The 17,420-nt window shown below is 43.2% G+C and overlaps 1 protein-coding gene across 1 annotated transcript in view; it reads left to right on the top strand.

Annotated features, from left to right (window-relative positions):
* The first annotated feature begins 3,776 nt into the window (after positions 1-3,776).
* Positions 3,777-17,420, top strand: part of LOC309544214 (uncharacterized protein) — a 133,726-nt gene continuing 120,082 nt past the window's right edge. Inside the window, exons 1-2 of the mRNA XM_082243097.1 lie at positions 3,777-3,840; positions 10,110-10,251. Of these exons, the coding sequence (XP_082099223.1) occupies positions 3,789-3,840; positions 10,110-10,251 (194 nt within the window). The 5' untranslated portion in view covers positions 3,777-3,788. The remainder of the gene's footprint in view (positions 3,841-10,109; positions 10,252-17,420) is intronic.

A 17,420-nucleotide genomic window follows, 5' to 3' on the forward strand; every position in this document is an offset into this window, starting at 1 on the left:
TTGTGGTTTCTTCTCAGCTCACAGGAAGTGGCTAGCAGTCTAGCAGACTGCATTTCTGAGAAGAAAAACAGTTATTTTTGTACTTACTGAAAAATTTCTTAGCCTGAAAAAAAAAAAGAAAACTCATGCAGTCACCACATCTAAGGACCGGTAAGTTGCAATATATTCAATTTTTGGGTTGCACCCTGAAGAAGCAGAGTAGTTACAAGTGCCCTTCTAGTTTTGGAGTATCCAAAGGCCCATCCACACCCCACCCCTGCTTATCCACAACCCCACCCTCAAGTTAAACCAGCAAATAAACTGCAAATAGAAATACCTGACCTCTTTTCTGACTTGAGTGATTGTGAACTACTATGTGCTTGGCTGTCATATGCCTATCAGGGAATGGAAGATGGGATCAAACAGGCACCCCCACAGGAGCTGCTGGTTGATTTGGGTCCTCTGCTCCTGTTCCAGCCCTGTGTGAGTCCTCAGCCTCACTGACACCACCAGTAGATCTTACTTTATGCTTTAATGAGCACACAAGAATTGGACTCACAATTCCATTAAAAATAGCAGAATGTATTAGAAAGTTAAAGTCAACCAACATAAAGCATAGTATTGGAAACACAACTAAAATTACACAGTTCCTTCTAGTTTTCTTTTTTAGACTTTTATTTATTTTATTTTCACCTGGTGATCTGGCCAGTAAGAACAAGCTGTCCTGCAGATGTAGTTGTTAGAGGGTGCAAACAAACCATTAACCACTGACAGGGGTGGTTACAATCATCAGCTTTTATTTACAGTATTTATGTAAAACCTTTATTCCAAAAGGAAGAAACCTGTTGCTGTTACTGTGTTAGCTGGAATTTAGCTTCAGTTTGTTAGTGTATCAAAATTTACATAGTACATCTAGTACTTTCCTCCTCCCAAAACTGACAATTCTGCTACCCAAAGGTCTCTCTGTCACTCCTTCATCCAAAATGGGCCACACTAACATAGAAGGTGTGTTACTGGCAAGATTAGCAGGAGAAAACAGAGGGAGCCTAAAAAGCCTCATAAAGTAAACTAATGCAGCCACCGCATCCAATGATTGGTAAGCTGCAATATATAAAAGTTTTGCTTTTGCTTTTAACACTACTTTAAATGGTGATGTGCCCACTCATAGCAGACATGTCATATATGGGAGAAGCAAATGCAAAAGACACAAAAAAATGAATTTAAATACAGTATGTAGCTAACTTTTGTCTCAAATATGTCATATCAAAGGTTCTGTGTAAATTTATCAAGTTCAAACCATAAAATAACTCAACATTTTCTTTAATGTGGTATTTTGGTGATTGTTGTGCTTTTTTCAAATCTTTACTAAGGGCTCTTTCACACGGGCGCTCCGTATGTCCGTATTTCATCCCATTTTTTTGCGAATGAAAAATGGACATAATGCATGTCAATGGGATTGCGGATGTCAGCGGATGACGATCCGCTGACATCCAATTTTTGTCCTTTCAGTTCTGTTCCGTTTTTTGGAACGGAACAGAACCCTATTTTTCTTCCGTTTAAAAAACGGAACGGATGCATAATCGGATGTCAGCGGTGTCATCCGCTGACATCCACAATCCCATAGACATACATTATGTCTGTATATCATCCGCAAACGGATGGGATGATATGCGGACATACGAAGCGGATGACACAAGTGTCATCTGTGTCTGTGAAAGAAAAAAAAAAGTGCCGCAGCGGAATAAAAAATCGGAGCGGCCGTGTGAAAGAGCCATTACAGGTCAGTATATTTGAAATGAGATGCAACTTGGCCAAAACATGGACATAGCTGGATGGATCATAGTGAGGTTTTGACTTTGCAATTCAGTCAACAGTGTTTGATACCCATGACAATCAGAAAAGAAATGAGTGGTGAAATTAACTGTTACATAAGTTTTTAATAAACGATTGTACCCATATAGTGGTGGTCAGTGTAATGACTCTTTAAATTGATGGTCATTGGAAAAGTGCCCCCAACAATGGCAATTAGTTAGAGAGGTGCCTCCTTATACTGTAGGTCAGTGTATAAGTGCCCACTTCCATTAGTGAACAGTATAGTGTTCTCTTATGCAACACCCTCCTAGATAGGCTGCTAAGATGTTAGGCAAATGTATTGCAGCTATTGATTTCATTGGGCTGTTCTAGATTTTAAAGGTTGCAGATTTGACTATTTCCCCCTGCCCTCTGGAGGCTTTCAGAACACAGCGGTCTGGGAGAGTCAAATAGACAGTTTGAATATTTATTGTACTGCAGCCAATCTGTGCAGAGTTGTTCCCAGTAGGTGGCTGGGGAGAACATAAACAGCACGGGGTCTGGAAAAGCCATGTTCTAGTCCTGGTGGTGAAGTTCCAAGGCCTCAGGGGCTAATGCCCTTTTGAGGCAGTCCTGCAGGTGTTTTGCTGATGTTCATCAAAATCTCAGCTATAGCAAAGCTGGTAGCATATTTATGAGTATCTTTTGAGATAACTAAGAGGCTTCACCTAAGGATCTGGTGTGGAGAACTCACTGAACAGTGCCTGGTGGAAGCTGGAAAGTGTATAGCTGTCATGTGGCATTGTGAGTATTAACCTACCCCTCACCAAAGAGTGTCTGGTAGAATCTAGAAATTGTTCAGCTGTCCTGTGACATAGAGATGTCTGGTGGAAACTGGGCAGTGCTTAGATGTCCTGTGACATTGTGAGGTGTTGATAAGGTTTCTAGGAGTGCAGAGATGGGAGAATAATAGGTCAAGGGTGTTACCATTGGAGTGAGTGGAAGTGTATGTCCATTATAATAGGTCAGAAGAGGAGGTCAAGTTGAAAAGTTGAGATGCAGCCAGGCTGTTAACATTAACAGGGGTGTTAAAGTCACCAAGAATGATAGTAGGTATTTCAGAGGCAAGAAAGTAGGGTAACCAGGCAGAAAAGAGCATGATACTGATCCGGGAAGTTGAAAAATCACTGCAATCCACAGGGAACTTGGAAAAAACAGATGAATACAGTGGGTCTCAAAAGAAGAGAGGGATAGAAAGGAAGAGGTATGAAGGACTTGAAACGTGCTCAGTGGGGATAAAAGGAATCATATGTGTCTGGGTGAGTGAGTCCAGTGGAGGTCGCTGTGGGAAAGGGCAGTAGGAGAAGCAGAGTCAGAATCTTGAAGTCAGGTTTCAGTAATGGCAGGTATTTTTTTGAAACAATGGGAGATAAAAAGGTCATGCATAAATGTGAGCTTGTTACAGACAGAGTGGGCGATCCAGAGGGCACATGAGATGGGGGGGGGGGGGGGGGTTTCACTAAGGTATCTCTATCATTGTGGTCCCCACTGGTGGGTGCTTCTTTCAGGAAAAAATTGTACATGCAGCCTCTGACACTGATATCACCGTTGAAGTTCAGGTGGTGAAACTGACAGTCAGGACTGGAACTCAGGGATTTGTACAGCTCATCCAATCAAAATCTTGTATTAGTTTTGAATAATTCATGGTGTTCTATAATTGAATGTTTTAATGCCCCCCTTTTCCAGTCACAGAATGCTTTCTAGACTTTGAAAATGTCTTCACATATACTTTAATATTTCAAATGTAATTGAACAATTCCAGTTTTTAAATCAAAGCAAATATGTACTTATTGCCTGCATTACATGAGTAAAGTGGGTTGCCCTTTAACACACCACCTTGATAGGTGCCTAGTAAAAGTGAAACTTCCAACAAGGTGGTGTCTGCCCACAGTGTATATAACTACAATGAAAGCCCCAGTTGCTATTCAGTTCTGCTAATCAGAAAACCAAAAAACAAGATGCTCCGTTTGATTTTGCCATGTCTGTTAGCTTCCCTACTGCTTCCAAATGGTAAGTTTGACCTAAAGGCATTTTTCTTATGATAAAGGCTTAAAGCTCAGTGTTAGTTTTAAATAGTTTATCAGCAAATAATGTTTTTATTTTTTAAAACATCCACCTAAATTTGAGGTAATTGTTTATGGCACATAAGGCTTTCTACAAATGGCGAGCTATCTATTATTGCTAAATGACGCTGTCTGATTTTGGCTTCAGAGTACTAACATGCTACATAAATATTATTATAGAAATATTTAAACACCTCACTGTTAGTTTTTTCGATCTCTGCTTCTCCATCTCATTGGTGACGACAGCAGGGAGAAAAGTGGAAAATTACCACTATCTGAGGAGGAACCAAGAGAATTATGTCACCACTGGGAAGCCCCTGTAAAAGTTAGAACAGGTCTCATTTATAGGAGCTACTGAGTGTTGGCAGAGCAAGCAGGTTTTATGTATGTTAGTATGTCCTGTGTATATATACGGTATATACACTATATTACCAAAAATATTGAGACACCTGCCTTTACACACACATGAACTTTAATAGCATCCCAGTCTTAGTCCGTAGGGTTCAATATTGAGTTGGTCCACCCTGTGCAGCTATAACAGCTTCAACTCTTCTGGGAAAGCTGTCCACAAGGTTTAGGAGTGTGTCTATGAGAATGTTTGACCATTCTTCCAGAAGCACATTTGTGAGGTCAGGCACCTTTATGGACGAGAAGGCCTGGCTTGCAGTCTCTGCAATAATTCATCCCAAAGGTGTTCTATCGGGTTGAGGTCAGGATTATGCAAGCCAGTCAAGTTACTCCACTCAAAACTCACTCATCCATGTCTTTATGGACCTTGCTTTCCCAGAAGAGTTGAAGCTGTTATAGCTGCAAAGGGTGGGCCAACTCAATATTGAACCCTATGGACTAAGACTGGGATGCCATTAAAATACTTGTAAAGGCAGGCGTCCCAATACTATTATAGTGTATGTGTGTGTATATATATATATATATATATATATATATACTCACACACACACATTGTGTGTGTGTATATATATATATATATATATATATATATATATATATATATATATATACACTCACACACATTGTGTGTGTGTGTGTGTGTATATATATATATATATATATATATATATATATATATACATGCATGCATACATACAATTTCAAGGTGGGACACCTCTGCGGTGTGAAATTTCCTTTAGCAAAAGGTTACATCTGTTCTTGCACTCTTTCCTTACCACAAAGTATCCATCAAATTATAGGAGATGCAATCCTATTGTTGATCCGAATTTCCTTTACTGCTGATCTTCATGCATATGATAAGTAAACATACGTTTACAAGCCTCTATTCTCTCCATGAGTCCGACCCCAAACTACACAGGTGTATCTCCTTAACCATAATTTCTAATTGGATCCACATTAACCCATTACTTTCTAACAGCCCAAAGGCAATATCCAAAATTCCACACCTCCATATACCACCCTTTTATATTAAATCAGACCACATCATTATTTCATATTATTTTCATTATGCGTGTAGATTGGGCACCCCAAAACCAAGAGTGTCCAGCCCACACACAAATATCAGCAATAACAAACTCATTGAAAAGTTGTCAGATTCCCAACTGTTTAGATAATCTATTCAGGACCTCTCTTTAAACTCGTCATATACCAAAAGAAAATCTGCATATTACCAAGCAATATATACAAATCATAGTTACTGTCATTATATTTTTCTGTTCACAAGAATAAATAAACATCATAATCTCTATTTAACCAATTGGGGTATAAGGAATTTAGCTGTTTAATCCACCAAACTTCCCTGTGTCTCATTTCCAAATAAGTCTACAATATATTGTTTGGTTTGCATGAAAGTTAGTGTCTACAAACGATTGGAGATATACTGGATTTTTTGATTTTTTTTATACTAGTATTAACGGTGATCAGCAACTTATAGGGGAACTGTGATAGTGTAGGGAGCAATCTAACACTAACTGACGCCGGGGGGGACTAACTGCCACTGACATAACCAGTTACACTAATACAGCAATCAGTGCTAATAAATCTACACTCTCACTGTTCTAATGACATTGGATGGGAAGGGGTTCACATTTAGGGGCAATCAAGGGGTTAACTGTGTACCCAACAATGTTTAAAGAGTGTTTGCTCCTTCTTTGCTGGGAGAAAAAAATACGGCACATCGCTGATGTCTGTAAAGAGCTCTGGGTTGTTTACCAATGCAGAGCTCTTTTTTGTCATTTGCTCAGCTGATCAGTGGGTATCAGGCCATAAATCGTTGTCCTGGACCCGCTGATCAACTTGTGCTGTAGCAAATGAGAAAATGAGAGCACAGCTGGGCACTCACATGCCCTCTGCCTGCAAGTGCTGGATCAGGAACATGTACGTGATCCAGCGCAATGGGCCGCTCTGCTCTGAGAGCTTTATTCGCGGTGAAGGACCACAATGTGTAAAGACAGGAGATATCACACTTAAAAACGTACACCTAAATCTGTGTTCACTGGAACTGACAGTCTCACTGGCTTGAGACCTTTTATTACTAATCTTGCTTAAAGCGGTGTTCCAGCCTCCCCCTCCAAAAATACTACTGTAGCTGCTGACTTTTAATATTAGGACACTTACCTGTCCTGGGGTCCAGCGATGTTGGCACCGCAACCGATGTTTCCATCAGCTGTCGGGTGCTGCCGCCGCCATTGCCAGTAAGGGAACCCAACAGTGAAGCCTTGTGGCTTCCCGGGCGGGTCCCTACTGCGCATGCGTGATGCACATTCGGATTGGCTCGGCGGTGAGGGGGGGAGGAGGAGGGGGTCAAACTTCTGAAGGACAGAGCCGCGGGGCCGTCTCCCGGAAGTGGGGAGGGGTACCTGTCAAAAACAGGTACCCGTGCCCCCCTCCCCCGTGAAAGGTGCCAAATGTGGCACCCGAGGGGGGGAGGAAGCAAATGAGCGGAAGTTCCATTTTTGGGTGGAACTCCGCTTTAACTTGTCTTTTGGAGCAGCAGCCACAGAAGGAATTTCTCACAATAATATAAAACACAAAAACCCACCACGCCTATAAGGAGAAATGAGTAATCCCAAGCGCTTAGGAGATATTGGATATATAAATGTGCAGCTACTTAAATAAATAAAAACTAAATCAAGGGATCCTCCTAACTACAGTAGAAAAATGCAGTAGCGCAATAAATGATGCAGTAATGGTGGCACCCTCCTACCACATTATGATCATAGTGCATCCAAAGAAAAACACAAACAAATTCCAAACAAAATTCCAATTGTGCAATATTGCAATAATGGTGGCAACCCCCTGTTGTACTACACACATAGAATCATATAGACGTAATCATAATGAAGCATAAATGGACATAAGATAAATAAAGATACACTCACTTGGTATACTTTAAAAAAGCACATGTAAAATCATTTCCATGAAGGAGGTTACACCCGTCACATACACTGCCTCCAGGCTCCACGCCATGGAAGACGGAACGGCCGGATGTCAATACACTCCTTACTGACGATTGTGTTGAGCATCGCCTGGTCATTCTCTGACGCGTTTCGTCACTTCCAACTTCGTCACCGGGGGCGTGACCACAGCGACACCACGCTCAAAGATAAACACTGTAAGACCGCCCTCTAGGCGGGCCGCCAGCCAGTAATTGGGTGAGCATGTCGATAGATACTTCCTGTTGTCATGTCAACAAACCACCCTGAATCGCAAAGGATTAAACAGGAAATACACAGGGAGTTAGCATTTTAACCCTGACATGTCGTCTATGAAGTGACTCCACAACAGGAAATGTTCTTGAAATTCATGGGAATAAATACATTTCTCCACCACCCATATCATAAATGTATTTGTAAAAGGCCCCTTTCACACATACGGTCCATTCAGTCCATCAGTTCAGTCATGTCAAAATGTATCAGTTTTTCATCCGTTTTTTTTCATCCGTTTTTTTTACATCCACTACCAATGCAAAAACTAATGAAAAACTGACCGTTTGTCCATTTACATTAGTTTTTCGTCCGATCTGTTTTTTTGACGGATGAAAAATAGGGCATTCATCCATTTAAAAAAACGGACATTGATGGAAGCGGATGAAAACGGATGTTAACGGATGATCATCCGTTGTCATCGTTTTTACATTGAGATGCATTGATGTCCGTTTTTCATCCGTCCACGGATAGATGAAAAACGGACAAACGGACCGTATGTGTGAAAGGGGCCTAAAACAGAACCACATTAGAATCCATCGCAGCTCCACATAGCTGTAAACAATAATCCTGTTTGAATAAAAAAAAATATTATTTTCGAAAGTGATCCTAAAGGGTTAGTTCACCTAAACTAAACTAACACAGGTATAAAATAAACTGCATTTGTACCTCTGTATACATACTTCTCTGACTGTACCAATAAAATTTTAGATGCTTCAATATATAGATAATGTTTTTTCTTTTTATATAGCCAAATAACATAGAGTGTAGTCTGGTTATACATAGACACAGCAGAAAATATGTAGTAGAAGAGGAGTCCTGAGGGTATGACAGCAGGCAGAATTTAAATGTAGCACTGCCCCCTTGAGGACTGCAGGATATTACACTTCCGGGTCCCCCTGGGTTACCATTAGCAACACTGGCATTCACAATTTAACACTTTACTTCTTGGCTCAGTCAATGATCAGTCCAGGGGTTTGTAGTTGTTTTTGGTGTTTTATTTGAAATAGCAATGGGAGAAGGGAATAGTGGGATACTCCAGATTAACTATTCTCAAGATGTGAGGACTCCTGTCTGATGATATATCCAGGCTGCTGAATCACCCTGCCACTACTTGAATTAGGATTAAGTCTCTATCCAGATGACTTGATGAACTAAATTCTCTTCAGGACATTCTCCTAGTATCCTCTTTCTTGACCACTGACACCCGTCCACTGACTATCCTACTCCGGGGTGGCCCCCCTCAGGTCAGGCCCCTTGACACAATCCCCTGTACTCATGTTACTGTTTTTCCAGGGTTTCCAGTGTCTCCCCCTCAGTCAGCTTTCCTGGACCTCTGGGTTCAGCTCCGTTCCTCTGGCCCTCAGAACAACCTCCTGATGCCACGTGCCACTGCTACAGAGGAGGAGGCAGCTGCCACCCTCCCTCCGGGACTCTGCTCACCAGCCAAAGACCTTGCAGCACATAGGCTCCTGGCTTTTATATAGTATCCCAGAATGCACCGAGACAGCCTGTCTCTACCAATCACCAGGACTGTATCCAAGCCTATGTATCCATTGGTCGGATTTTCTCCCACTGTCCAACAAACATGCCTTCCTATTGGACCAGTGTGAAACACTCCTCTAGACTCAATGAATCACATACTGAGCACACTGAGCAGACCTCACTCACAGATCCTGCTCTCTGCTAGACAGAAAGCAATAAATATTTGCCTGCTGCTCCTCTGATAGGCAGACAGAGCCAAAAACTATACTCTCTCACTAGCACCTACCTAGGAGGGTGCATTCTGGAGAACTGCTCGGGGTATAACAGCGGGCAGTAAGTGTAAGAGAGAAGTGCTGGGTGTATGTCAGTGGGCAGTATGTGCAGAAGAGTATTTCAGAGTATATGACAGCAGGCATTATGTGCAGAAGGGCCGTACAAAGGGTATGACACTAGGCGGTATGTGCAGGAGAGAAACTGTAGCTTGAGCTATTGAGTTCTGTAAAAGATGGCTTTTTTTTTTAAGCAAAGAAGCGAAGTCTAATAATCTGATAAACATATGAAAAGGAACCTACAGCTGACTGAAAATGAACATATACAATATTCCAATAGGGTGTTTAATATTTTTCTGACTCAAAGTACAAACATTTACAATATTTTTTATTCCAAAACATAGTAAAACAATAATGCATGATTACATACTTTTTAAGTGCAACTTTGCCTTGTTGATTTTACCTTTTCCTACATACCACTTTCCGAGCCTCCCTGTTGGCCAGTAGGGCTGCTCTTCACATTAAACGAAGACAAGAGCTGTTTGGTAAGTTGGGAAGGGTGGAGCCAAGCTGTGGTTTTACAGGAAATGTTGAGATTTGCATACAAGTTTAGATGTCAATAAATCTGTGTCTGCTCACTGTTCTGGCATGAAATTATGAATACAGGTAACCTTGAAATATACCATTTTTATGTAACACTTTGAAGTTCCCATGTTTCTGACAAATTTATTTTAATTGTTTTTGGTTGTTTTTTGCTTTCTTCATAATATGTTCCTAATATTGTACAGGTGAGTGCAGTGACATCATTGGAGGACGGGAAGCTGTTCCTCACTCTAGACCATATATGGCTTTACTGGAAACAGGAAATTCTGTATGTGCTGGAACATTAATAAAAGATGACTGGGTGTTAACTGCAGCTCACTGCAAAGTGTAAGTAAACATCATTTTGTCTATGCTCATTACAGCTAATTGTTTCTTGAAGTTGAACCCTAGAAAATGAAAAGGTCCTCCCTTGCAGCACTCCCCTGTCCCTTGATGTCCTCTAGATCACCAGAGTAAAGGGGAGAAAAAAGCTGCAGGGACTGGAGGGACTAGCATCTCAGAGGGGCCTGCAGGAGTCAGATATGTATTCTACCTGGAATTTGTTTTATAGTTGGTATATGTATTTTAACATATTTTTTACAATAAATTTGTTGCTAGTTGCAATTGGCACCTTAAAGCGGAGTTCCGGGCAAAATACATTTTTTAGCAAAAAATACCCCTCTAATCCTAATATATTCCCAATTACCCTAACACTAACCCCACATTACAGTACATTACAGTTATAGAATAAAGATAAATTCTTACCTTTAAAATTGATTGCAGAGCACGGCCATCTCCGGTGTGGGCATCTGAAGCCATGGTGTCCCCCGCTGCGTCCCTCTTCCTGGTTCTTGGCTACCCAGAATGCCAATCGCAATCTCGCGCATTCGCTGTAGATTGCGATCGGCAACCAGAGTAGCGGCCGGCTGTTCCCATTGCATCCTGGGATTGATGACACTCATCTCCCAGGACGCAATGCAAAGGAGGAAGTGACGTCGGGGGCCGTGGCCACACAAGGAGGAAGAGGAAGGAAGGTAAGTTTATTTTCATTAAAAACAAGGTAAGTGGAAAAAAAAATTATTATACAATTCTTATTCAGTTTTTTTTAAGCTAACGGACGGTGCAAAGTTCATTTTTAGGGTCAAGCTCCGCTTTAAAGGTCCCAGTATGTAATTTATTCCAACTAATTCTGAGATTTGCACAACCCTGCCAGACAGCACAGCAGGTTGGTGGTGACCTCACTCTTATCTGCTGAAGATAAAGGTTAAGTTTGCCTTTCTACAAAAAATAATAAATGGACATCTTTTTGCAGGTAAAAAAATGTGCATTTATTATTTTTCGTTGTAGGAGCCCGTAAAGCATTGCACCAGGAATCAGAAGATTGCAGATGTCATGCAGGTCTCCTGCACACTGTCAGTGTATCTGCTTGCCTGTACATCCCGTATGGGTAAGCCGATACTCCCTGATAGGAATACTCAATGAACTACCACAGCGCCTTGGTAGTTTATTGAGAACTACAAACCAACAGTCGCTAAGGATGTCAGGGATTGTAGTTCATTTACACACAGAGCTGTGTGTATGAGGCAGCTGTGTGGGCAGAGCTCTGCATGGCCACGTTTTTTTCAAAAAGTGACAACTAGGATCTTTATGCCATTATGTACTAGTATGGACAGCATATTAGCGCATTATAGCAGGATTACCAGTCAATCGACCCCCTCCAGCGGTGCAATTTCAGAGCTCTTGTTGGTCACGTGTGCCCCCATCTTCTCCTGGTCTTCCTTCCTGATTCCGACTTTTTGGCTATTTGATTGGTTATAATTTTTTGTCTACCTATTGAACTTTAATTAGCTTGAAGGAAGCCAAACATTCTCTCCAAATGCATGTGACTAAAATATTTCAACAAAAGATTAGAGAAACAAAAACTCTCGATTTTCTCCAATACATAACCAAACTGTATAAAAGTCCAATCAAACGAACTGGAAAAAACATTTTTTTTGTTTAATAAATTTTTATTAAAGAATTTTTCAAAAACAGATACACAGCATGACAGAGAAGATCTCCCGTAGGAAACATGAAACAAAAGGGCAGGCACATAACATACCGTAACTGAGGCAGTAGAATACGTTCTATACTTCAGTGAGCATAACATACCATCATAGTAGAAAGGCTTTAACCAAATAGGCCTGAGAGACAACATGTCATCTGTTAGTGTAAACCAGTCCGTGTGTCCAACATGGCTCATGGAAAAGAGGAGGAAAATGAGAAAGGAGAGGTAGAAGAGTATTCAAAGGAAGCAGAGGAGAAGGAAGAAAAGGGTAAGAAGAAAAGGGTATAGAGGAGGAGGAGGGGGAAGGGGAAGGGAAAAGGAAAAGGAGGGGGAGTGGAGGGAAAAAAGAGCTCCTATGGTGCGTTAATCTCTTAAGAAATGATCACACATCAAGAATCAAGGGACATATAATCGGCATATTGTTTAGAGTGAGTGAAAGCCAGCCAACAGGTCCAGATCTTGCAAGCTTGGGGAGCGAGGCCCCTATAGTCATATGTCATATCCTCCAAATGGTAGATGTGGTCAACCACTCTCAGCCACTGCTTAATAGGAGGAGTGTCAGGTTGTTTCCAATACTTGGGGATTAATGCTTTAGCAGCATTGAGAAGATGAGCAGTGATAGATTTACGATATTGTTGTATTGGTTCTTTAGTGCCATGAAATAGGAAAGTCTAGGGATCATCTGCTACCAGCGAACCCTGAATAATTTCAATGAGTTTGAGAATGGAGGACCAGTAGGGGCGTATGATCGGGCAATGCCACCAGATGTGAGCATGGGTGGCTATCGTACCACAACCCCTCCAGCAGAGGTTAGAGGCAGACCGAAACATACAATGAAGTTTGGATGGTGATGAATGCCAGCAAGTCAGTAGTTTATTGTTCACTTCAGCAGACTTGGCTGATATTGCCGATGAGTGAGTAAGAATGAGTATGTTCTTCTCCCATCCTGTCATAAGTATGGTGTTCGATAAGGTTCCAGGTCAAATAAAGCTTTGTAAAGTATTGATAAGGTACCCTTCAGAGGTGTATCAAGAGTGAAGATTTTCTCAATGGAGTTCAAAGAGCCCAGTTTACGGAGGGGCTGGGGGAGCTCCTTAATAAACAGTTACAGTTGAGTGTATTTCCAGAGGTCCGTGAATGATGGATTGGTAGAATGGATTAAAGTAGAAGATGGCAGAATCCCTTGTTTGGAGGATACGTGATGCAATAGAGTGGCTGTGGAGTGAGGAAGCCAGCGCTGAAGCGATGAATCTTGCAGACCTGGGAGAAAATAATCATCACCCATTATCGGCATTAAAAGAGAGTTGTAGGGTAATCCATATGTTTTGTGGAGAAAGTCCCAGGTTTGGAAAACCGACTGGGATAATGGGGAGGTATGAGCCGAGAAGTTCCTAGATTTTGGGGGAATCCAGAGCTGGGAGTATAGAGATGTTGCGGCCAGAGCATATTCCAGCTGGACCCACAGTTTTGACTGTGAGTGGTTATTCCAGTCCATAATCCTAGAGAGGATGGCAGCAAACAAATATTTTCCAAAGTCTGGCACTGCCAGCCCCCCTTTAGATTAAGCACGTGACAGGGCGGATCTGGCCAGACGGGGATTAGAACGGCGCCAGATGTATTTCAGTACCAGAGAGGATAGAAATGCTATAAAGTTTTTGGGGACATTAAACAGTATAATTTGTAATAGGAATAGTACCCTGGGCAGCACATTCAAATACCTTGAATAAATTAGGGTGCGAAATGATAGGCTGCTGAACATAAAATAGGACATCATCTGCGTAAGCAGCATATTTATGCTCAGTAGTCCCCACTGTAATTCCATGTGCAGCAGGTTTTCCAGGCATTGAGCCTGATGTGGGTCTGCCATCATTACCGGTTACCTCTCCAGCCCATGTGAGCTGCGGCCCTGGGTGTGAGAATTGAGACATTGACAACTCCGGCATCTCTGTTTTGTGGTTTTATTGTATTTAAGGGGATGGGAGAAGGGAATGAGTGGGATACTCCTTTAGGCTCAACTAAGTACAACTTGGGACTTTATCCAGAAAAATGTCTGTTATCGCTACCTTGACACCAGCCGATGCTAGCCAACGCTCACTGACACTTAGAACACACTGTAACTTGAAAGAAGTGCTGAATCCTTGACTTTAAGTCCAGAAGACCCAGGACTGTAGAATATTGAACTGCTGCACTGCAAAGTCACTGACTTCTCACTCCAGCCTTGCACTGGCTTGAGATAGCTTGTTGTGAATTCCTGTATGGCTGCAACTCTCAACTGGTACTCTGCACAATCCAGGGCCCAAACTGCAGGTGCCCCCTAAAACCTTTAGCTCTTCAGGGTCCACTGACTATGTACCCCCTCTGTTACTTCAGGGTCCTCAACCTAGGTACCCCCTTTACAACTAGCTGACACTGGATCCCAGAACCTCCTCCGGAGTGGTCTCCTCTAACACTTCAGGCAGACCCCCAGGGGCAATCCTCAGTACTCACGACCTGTGTAGGCTTTCCTGGGACTGGACCCCTCTCGCTCTGCGCTGGTTCTCGGCACACCGGATCCCCTCAGCTCAACTCAGCACTATCACGTACCTGGTGCTAGAGGCCAATGGAGAGAGAGGGCTTCCCTTGCGGCTAAGTTCCAGACCCCCCTGAGGATGAGAACAGGAGAGGTCAGGCCCAAAGTAGCACGGGTCGCCTGCTGGATTGTGTGCAGGAGGATCCAGAGTACAGCTGGAGTGCTGGAGTGGAATCAGCAGACAGGTGGCGCCCGTGAGGTGTTTGCAGGACTTGGATAATGCTGAGACTGGAATGTGGTCGGGTGGATAGCCAAGATCAGGAGCCAGGTGGATATCAGAGCAAGCGTGGTCAGGTGGATAGCCGAGATCAGGAGCCAGGTGGATATCAGAGCAAGCGTGGTCAGGTGGATAGCCGAGGTCAAACACAGGAAGCAATCAGGAGACAGGTCAAGGACAAGCCGGGTTGGTAACAGGAGACAGGAACTGGAATATCACAGGGATAACACACTGGAGGAGCTGAAGATCAACCAGCAACTAAAATCACTGGCAGGTTTCCTTAAATAGGCCCAGGTAAATTGCTGGTAGTGCTGCTGGGTCCTAAATTCCTTCTCCTGCCAAAGTGCTGATAGCGCTGCTGGGTCCTAGAGCCCTTCTCCTGGTGTTTGTGCCCTGACAGTGCCCCCCCCTGACGGGCAGCCTCCGGATGCCTATTTGAGAAATTTTCTCTGGGTATTTGTCCTTAAACTCTTGGAGGAGTCTGGGGGCATGTACATTGGCTTCGGGTTCCCATGAGCTTTCTTCGGGTGGATACCCTTTCCATTTAATCAAGAATTGGGTTTGTCTCCCTCTCTTCCTGCAGTCCAGGATTGCTTCCACCTCGAATTCTGTGTCCTCACCAATCGTCACTGGCGGTGGAGGTGGCTCCACTCTCCCTGGAAATGGATCTGGAACAGTTGGTTTAAGCAAGGAGGTGTGAAAAACCGGATGGATCCTATATGAGTCAGGCAAAGATAGTTCGTAAGCCACTGGGTTAATTTCCCGTTTGATCTGAAAAGGCCCAATATACCTTGGCCCTAGCTTCCGTGAAGGGCAGGCCAATTTCAGGTTGGCAGTAGACAGCCACACTTTGTCCCCAACCTTGAAGGAAGGATTTCCCCTCCGTTTCCGATCAAAGTGTTTTTTGTAATCCACTTGGGCTTTCTGTATGGACTCCCGGAGGACCTGATAATTGTTTTGAATGAAAACAAGTCTGTCCTGCAAGGTAGGTACAGAAGTTTCAGGCATAATTTCAGGCAGGGCAGCAGGGTGGAATCCATAATTAGCCCAGAATGGGGACTGATTTGTAGCTGAATGGACAGAGTTATTATAGGCAAATTCCGCCAGCGGAAGCAGGGATGCCCAGTCATCTTGGGAAAAAGCTGAAAAGCATCGGAGGTATTGCTCGAGGGTTTGGTTAGTACGCTCCGTTTGCCCATTACTTTGGGGATGGTAGGCAGAAGATAAGCAGAGTTCCACTTCCAAGGCTTTACAAAGGGCTCTCCAAAACCTAGAGGTGAATTGCACCCCCCGATCCGAAACAATGTTCTTTGGTAGTCCATGAAGTCTTATGATCTCCTTGATAAACATGTGAGCGGTTTCCGCTGCAGAGGGAGTACCAATCATTGGTATGAAGTGGGCCATTTTTGATAATCGGTCTACCACAACAAGGATGGTCGTGAATCTTTCAGAGGGAGGAAGATCAACAATAAAATCCATAGAAATCATTTCCCAGGGGCGATTAGGGATAGGCAAGGGTCTTAATAACCCCCAGGCTTTGACTTTGTCACTTTTGCTACGTAGACATATGGTGCATGACTTGACGTAGGATCTACAGTCCCGACTGAGGTTAGGCCACCAAAAGGACCGCTGAATGAGCTCGTTAGTTTTACGGGCCCCAAAGTGCCCTGCAAGTCGGTGGTCGTGGAATGCCCTGAGAACCAGAGACCTAGTTCAATGGATGCCTTTAGGTTAGGTTGAATCAGCAAAAAATTTTGGGCAGATAAGATAGTGCTTGGAGAAGCACATTCAGCAGATTCGGGGAACATCCTGGACAGGGCATCGGCTTTCCCATTTTTGGAACCTGGGCGGTATGTCAAGTGGAAATTAAATCTCGAAAAGAATAAGGCCCACCTGGCTTGTCGAGGTCTTAGGCGTTTTGCAGATCTTAAATATTCCAAATTTTTGTGATCTGTGAAGATCATAATTGGATGGTTAGCGCCCTCCAGGAGGTACCTCCATTCTTCGAGAGCGACTTTAATTGCCAGGAGTTCTCTGTCACCCACGTCATAGTTTCTTTCGGCCTGATTCAGCTTTCTGGAGCAATAGGCTACTGGGTGGAGCAGGGCCTTTGGGCCCTGACGCTGCGAGAGCACGGCTCCCGTAGCTACTTCGGATGCGTCCACCTCAAGGACAAAGGGAAGAGCTGGGTCAGGGTGTTGCAACACTGGAGCAGAGGTGAAGAGAGCCTTCAGTTTTTCGAAAGCCGCTTGAGAATCTTGGTTCCAGGAGAAGCGTGAGTGCAGGCGAGTGAGCTGGGTGATCGGGGCAATAATAGTTGAGAAATTCCGAATAAATTTCCTATAAAAATTAGCGAAGCCCACAAACCTCTGGACCCCTTTCTTGTCAGAAGGTGCAGGCCACTCCAAGATTGCTGATACCTTCTGAGGATCCATGGAAATCCCTTTTGTGGAGATTATGAGTCCTAAGAACTGGATAGATTGTTTCTCGAACTCACACTTTTCTGCTTTAGCATATAAGCCATGGGTTCTTTAACACTTTTCTGACGTGCTCTCGATGGAGTTCAAGCGAGGCTGAGAAAATTAGTATGTCGTCCAGATAGACGATTAAGAACAGGTCAAGGTATTCTCTGAAAATATCATTCACAAAATGTTGGAATGTGGCGGGGGCATTACATAGCCCGA

This window comes from Pelophylax lessonae (assembly GCF_965119305.1).
Source record: "Pelophylax lessonae genome assembly, chromosome: 1".
Lineage (NCBI taxonomy): Eukaryota > Metazoa > Chordata > Amphibia > Anura > Ranidae > Pelophylax > Pelophylax lessonae.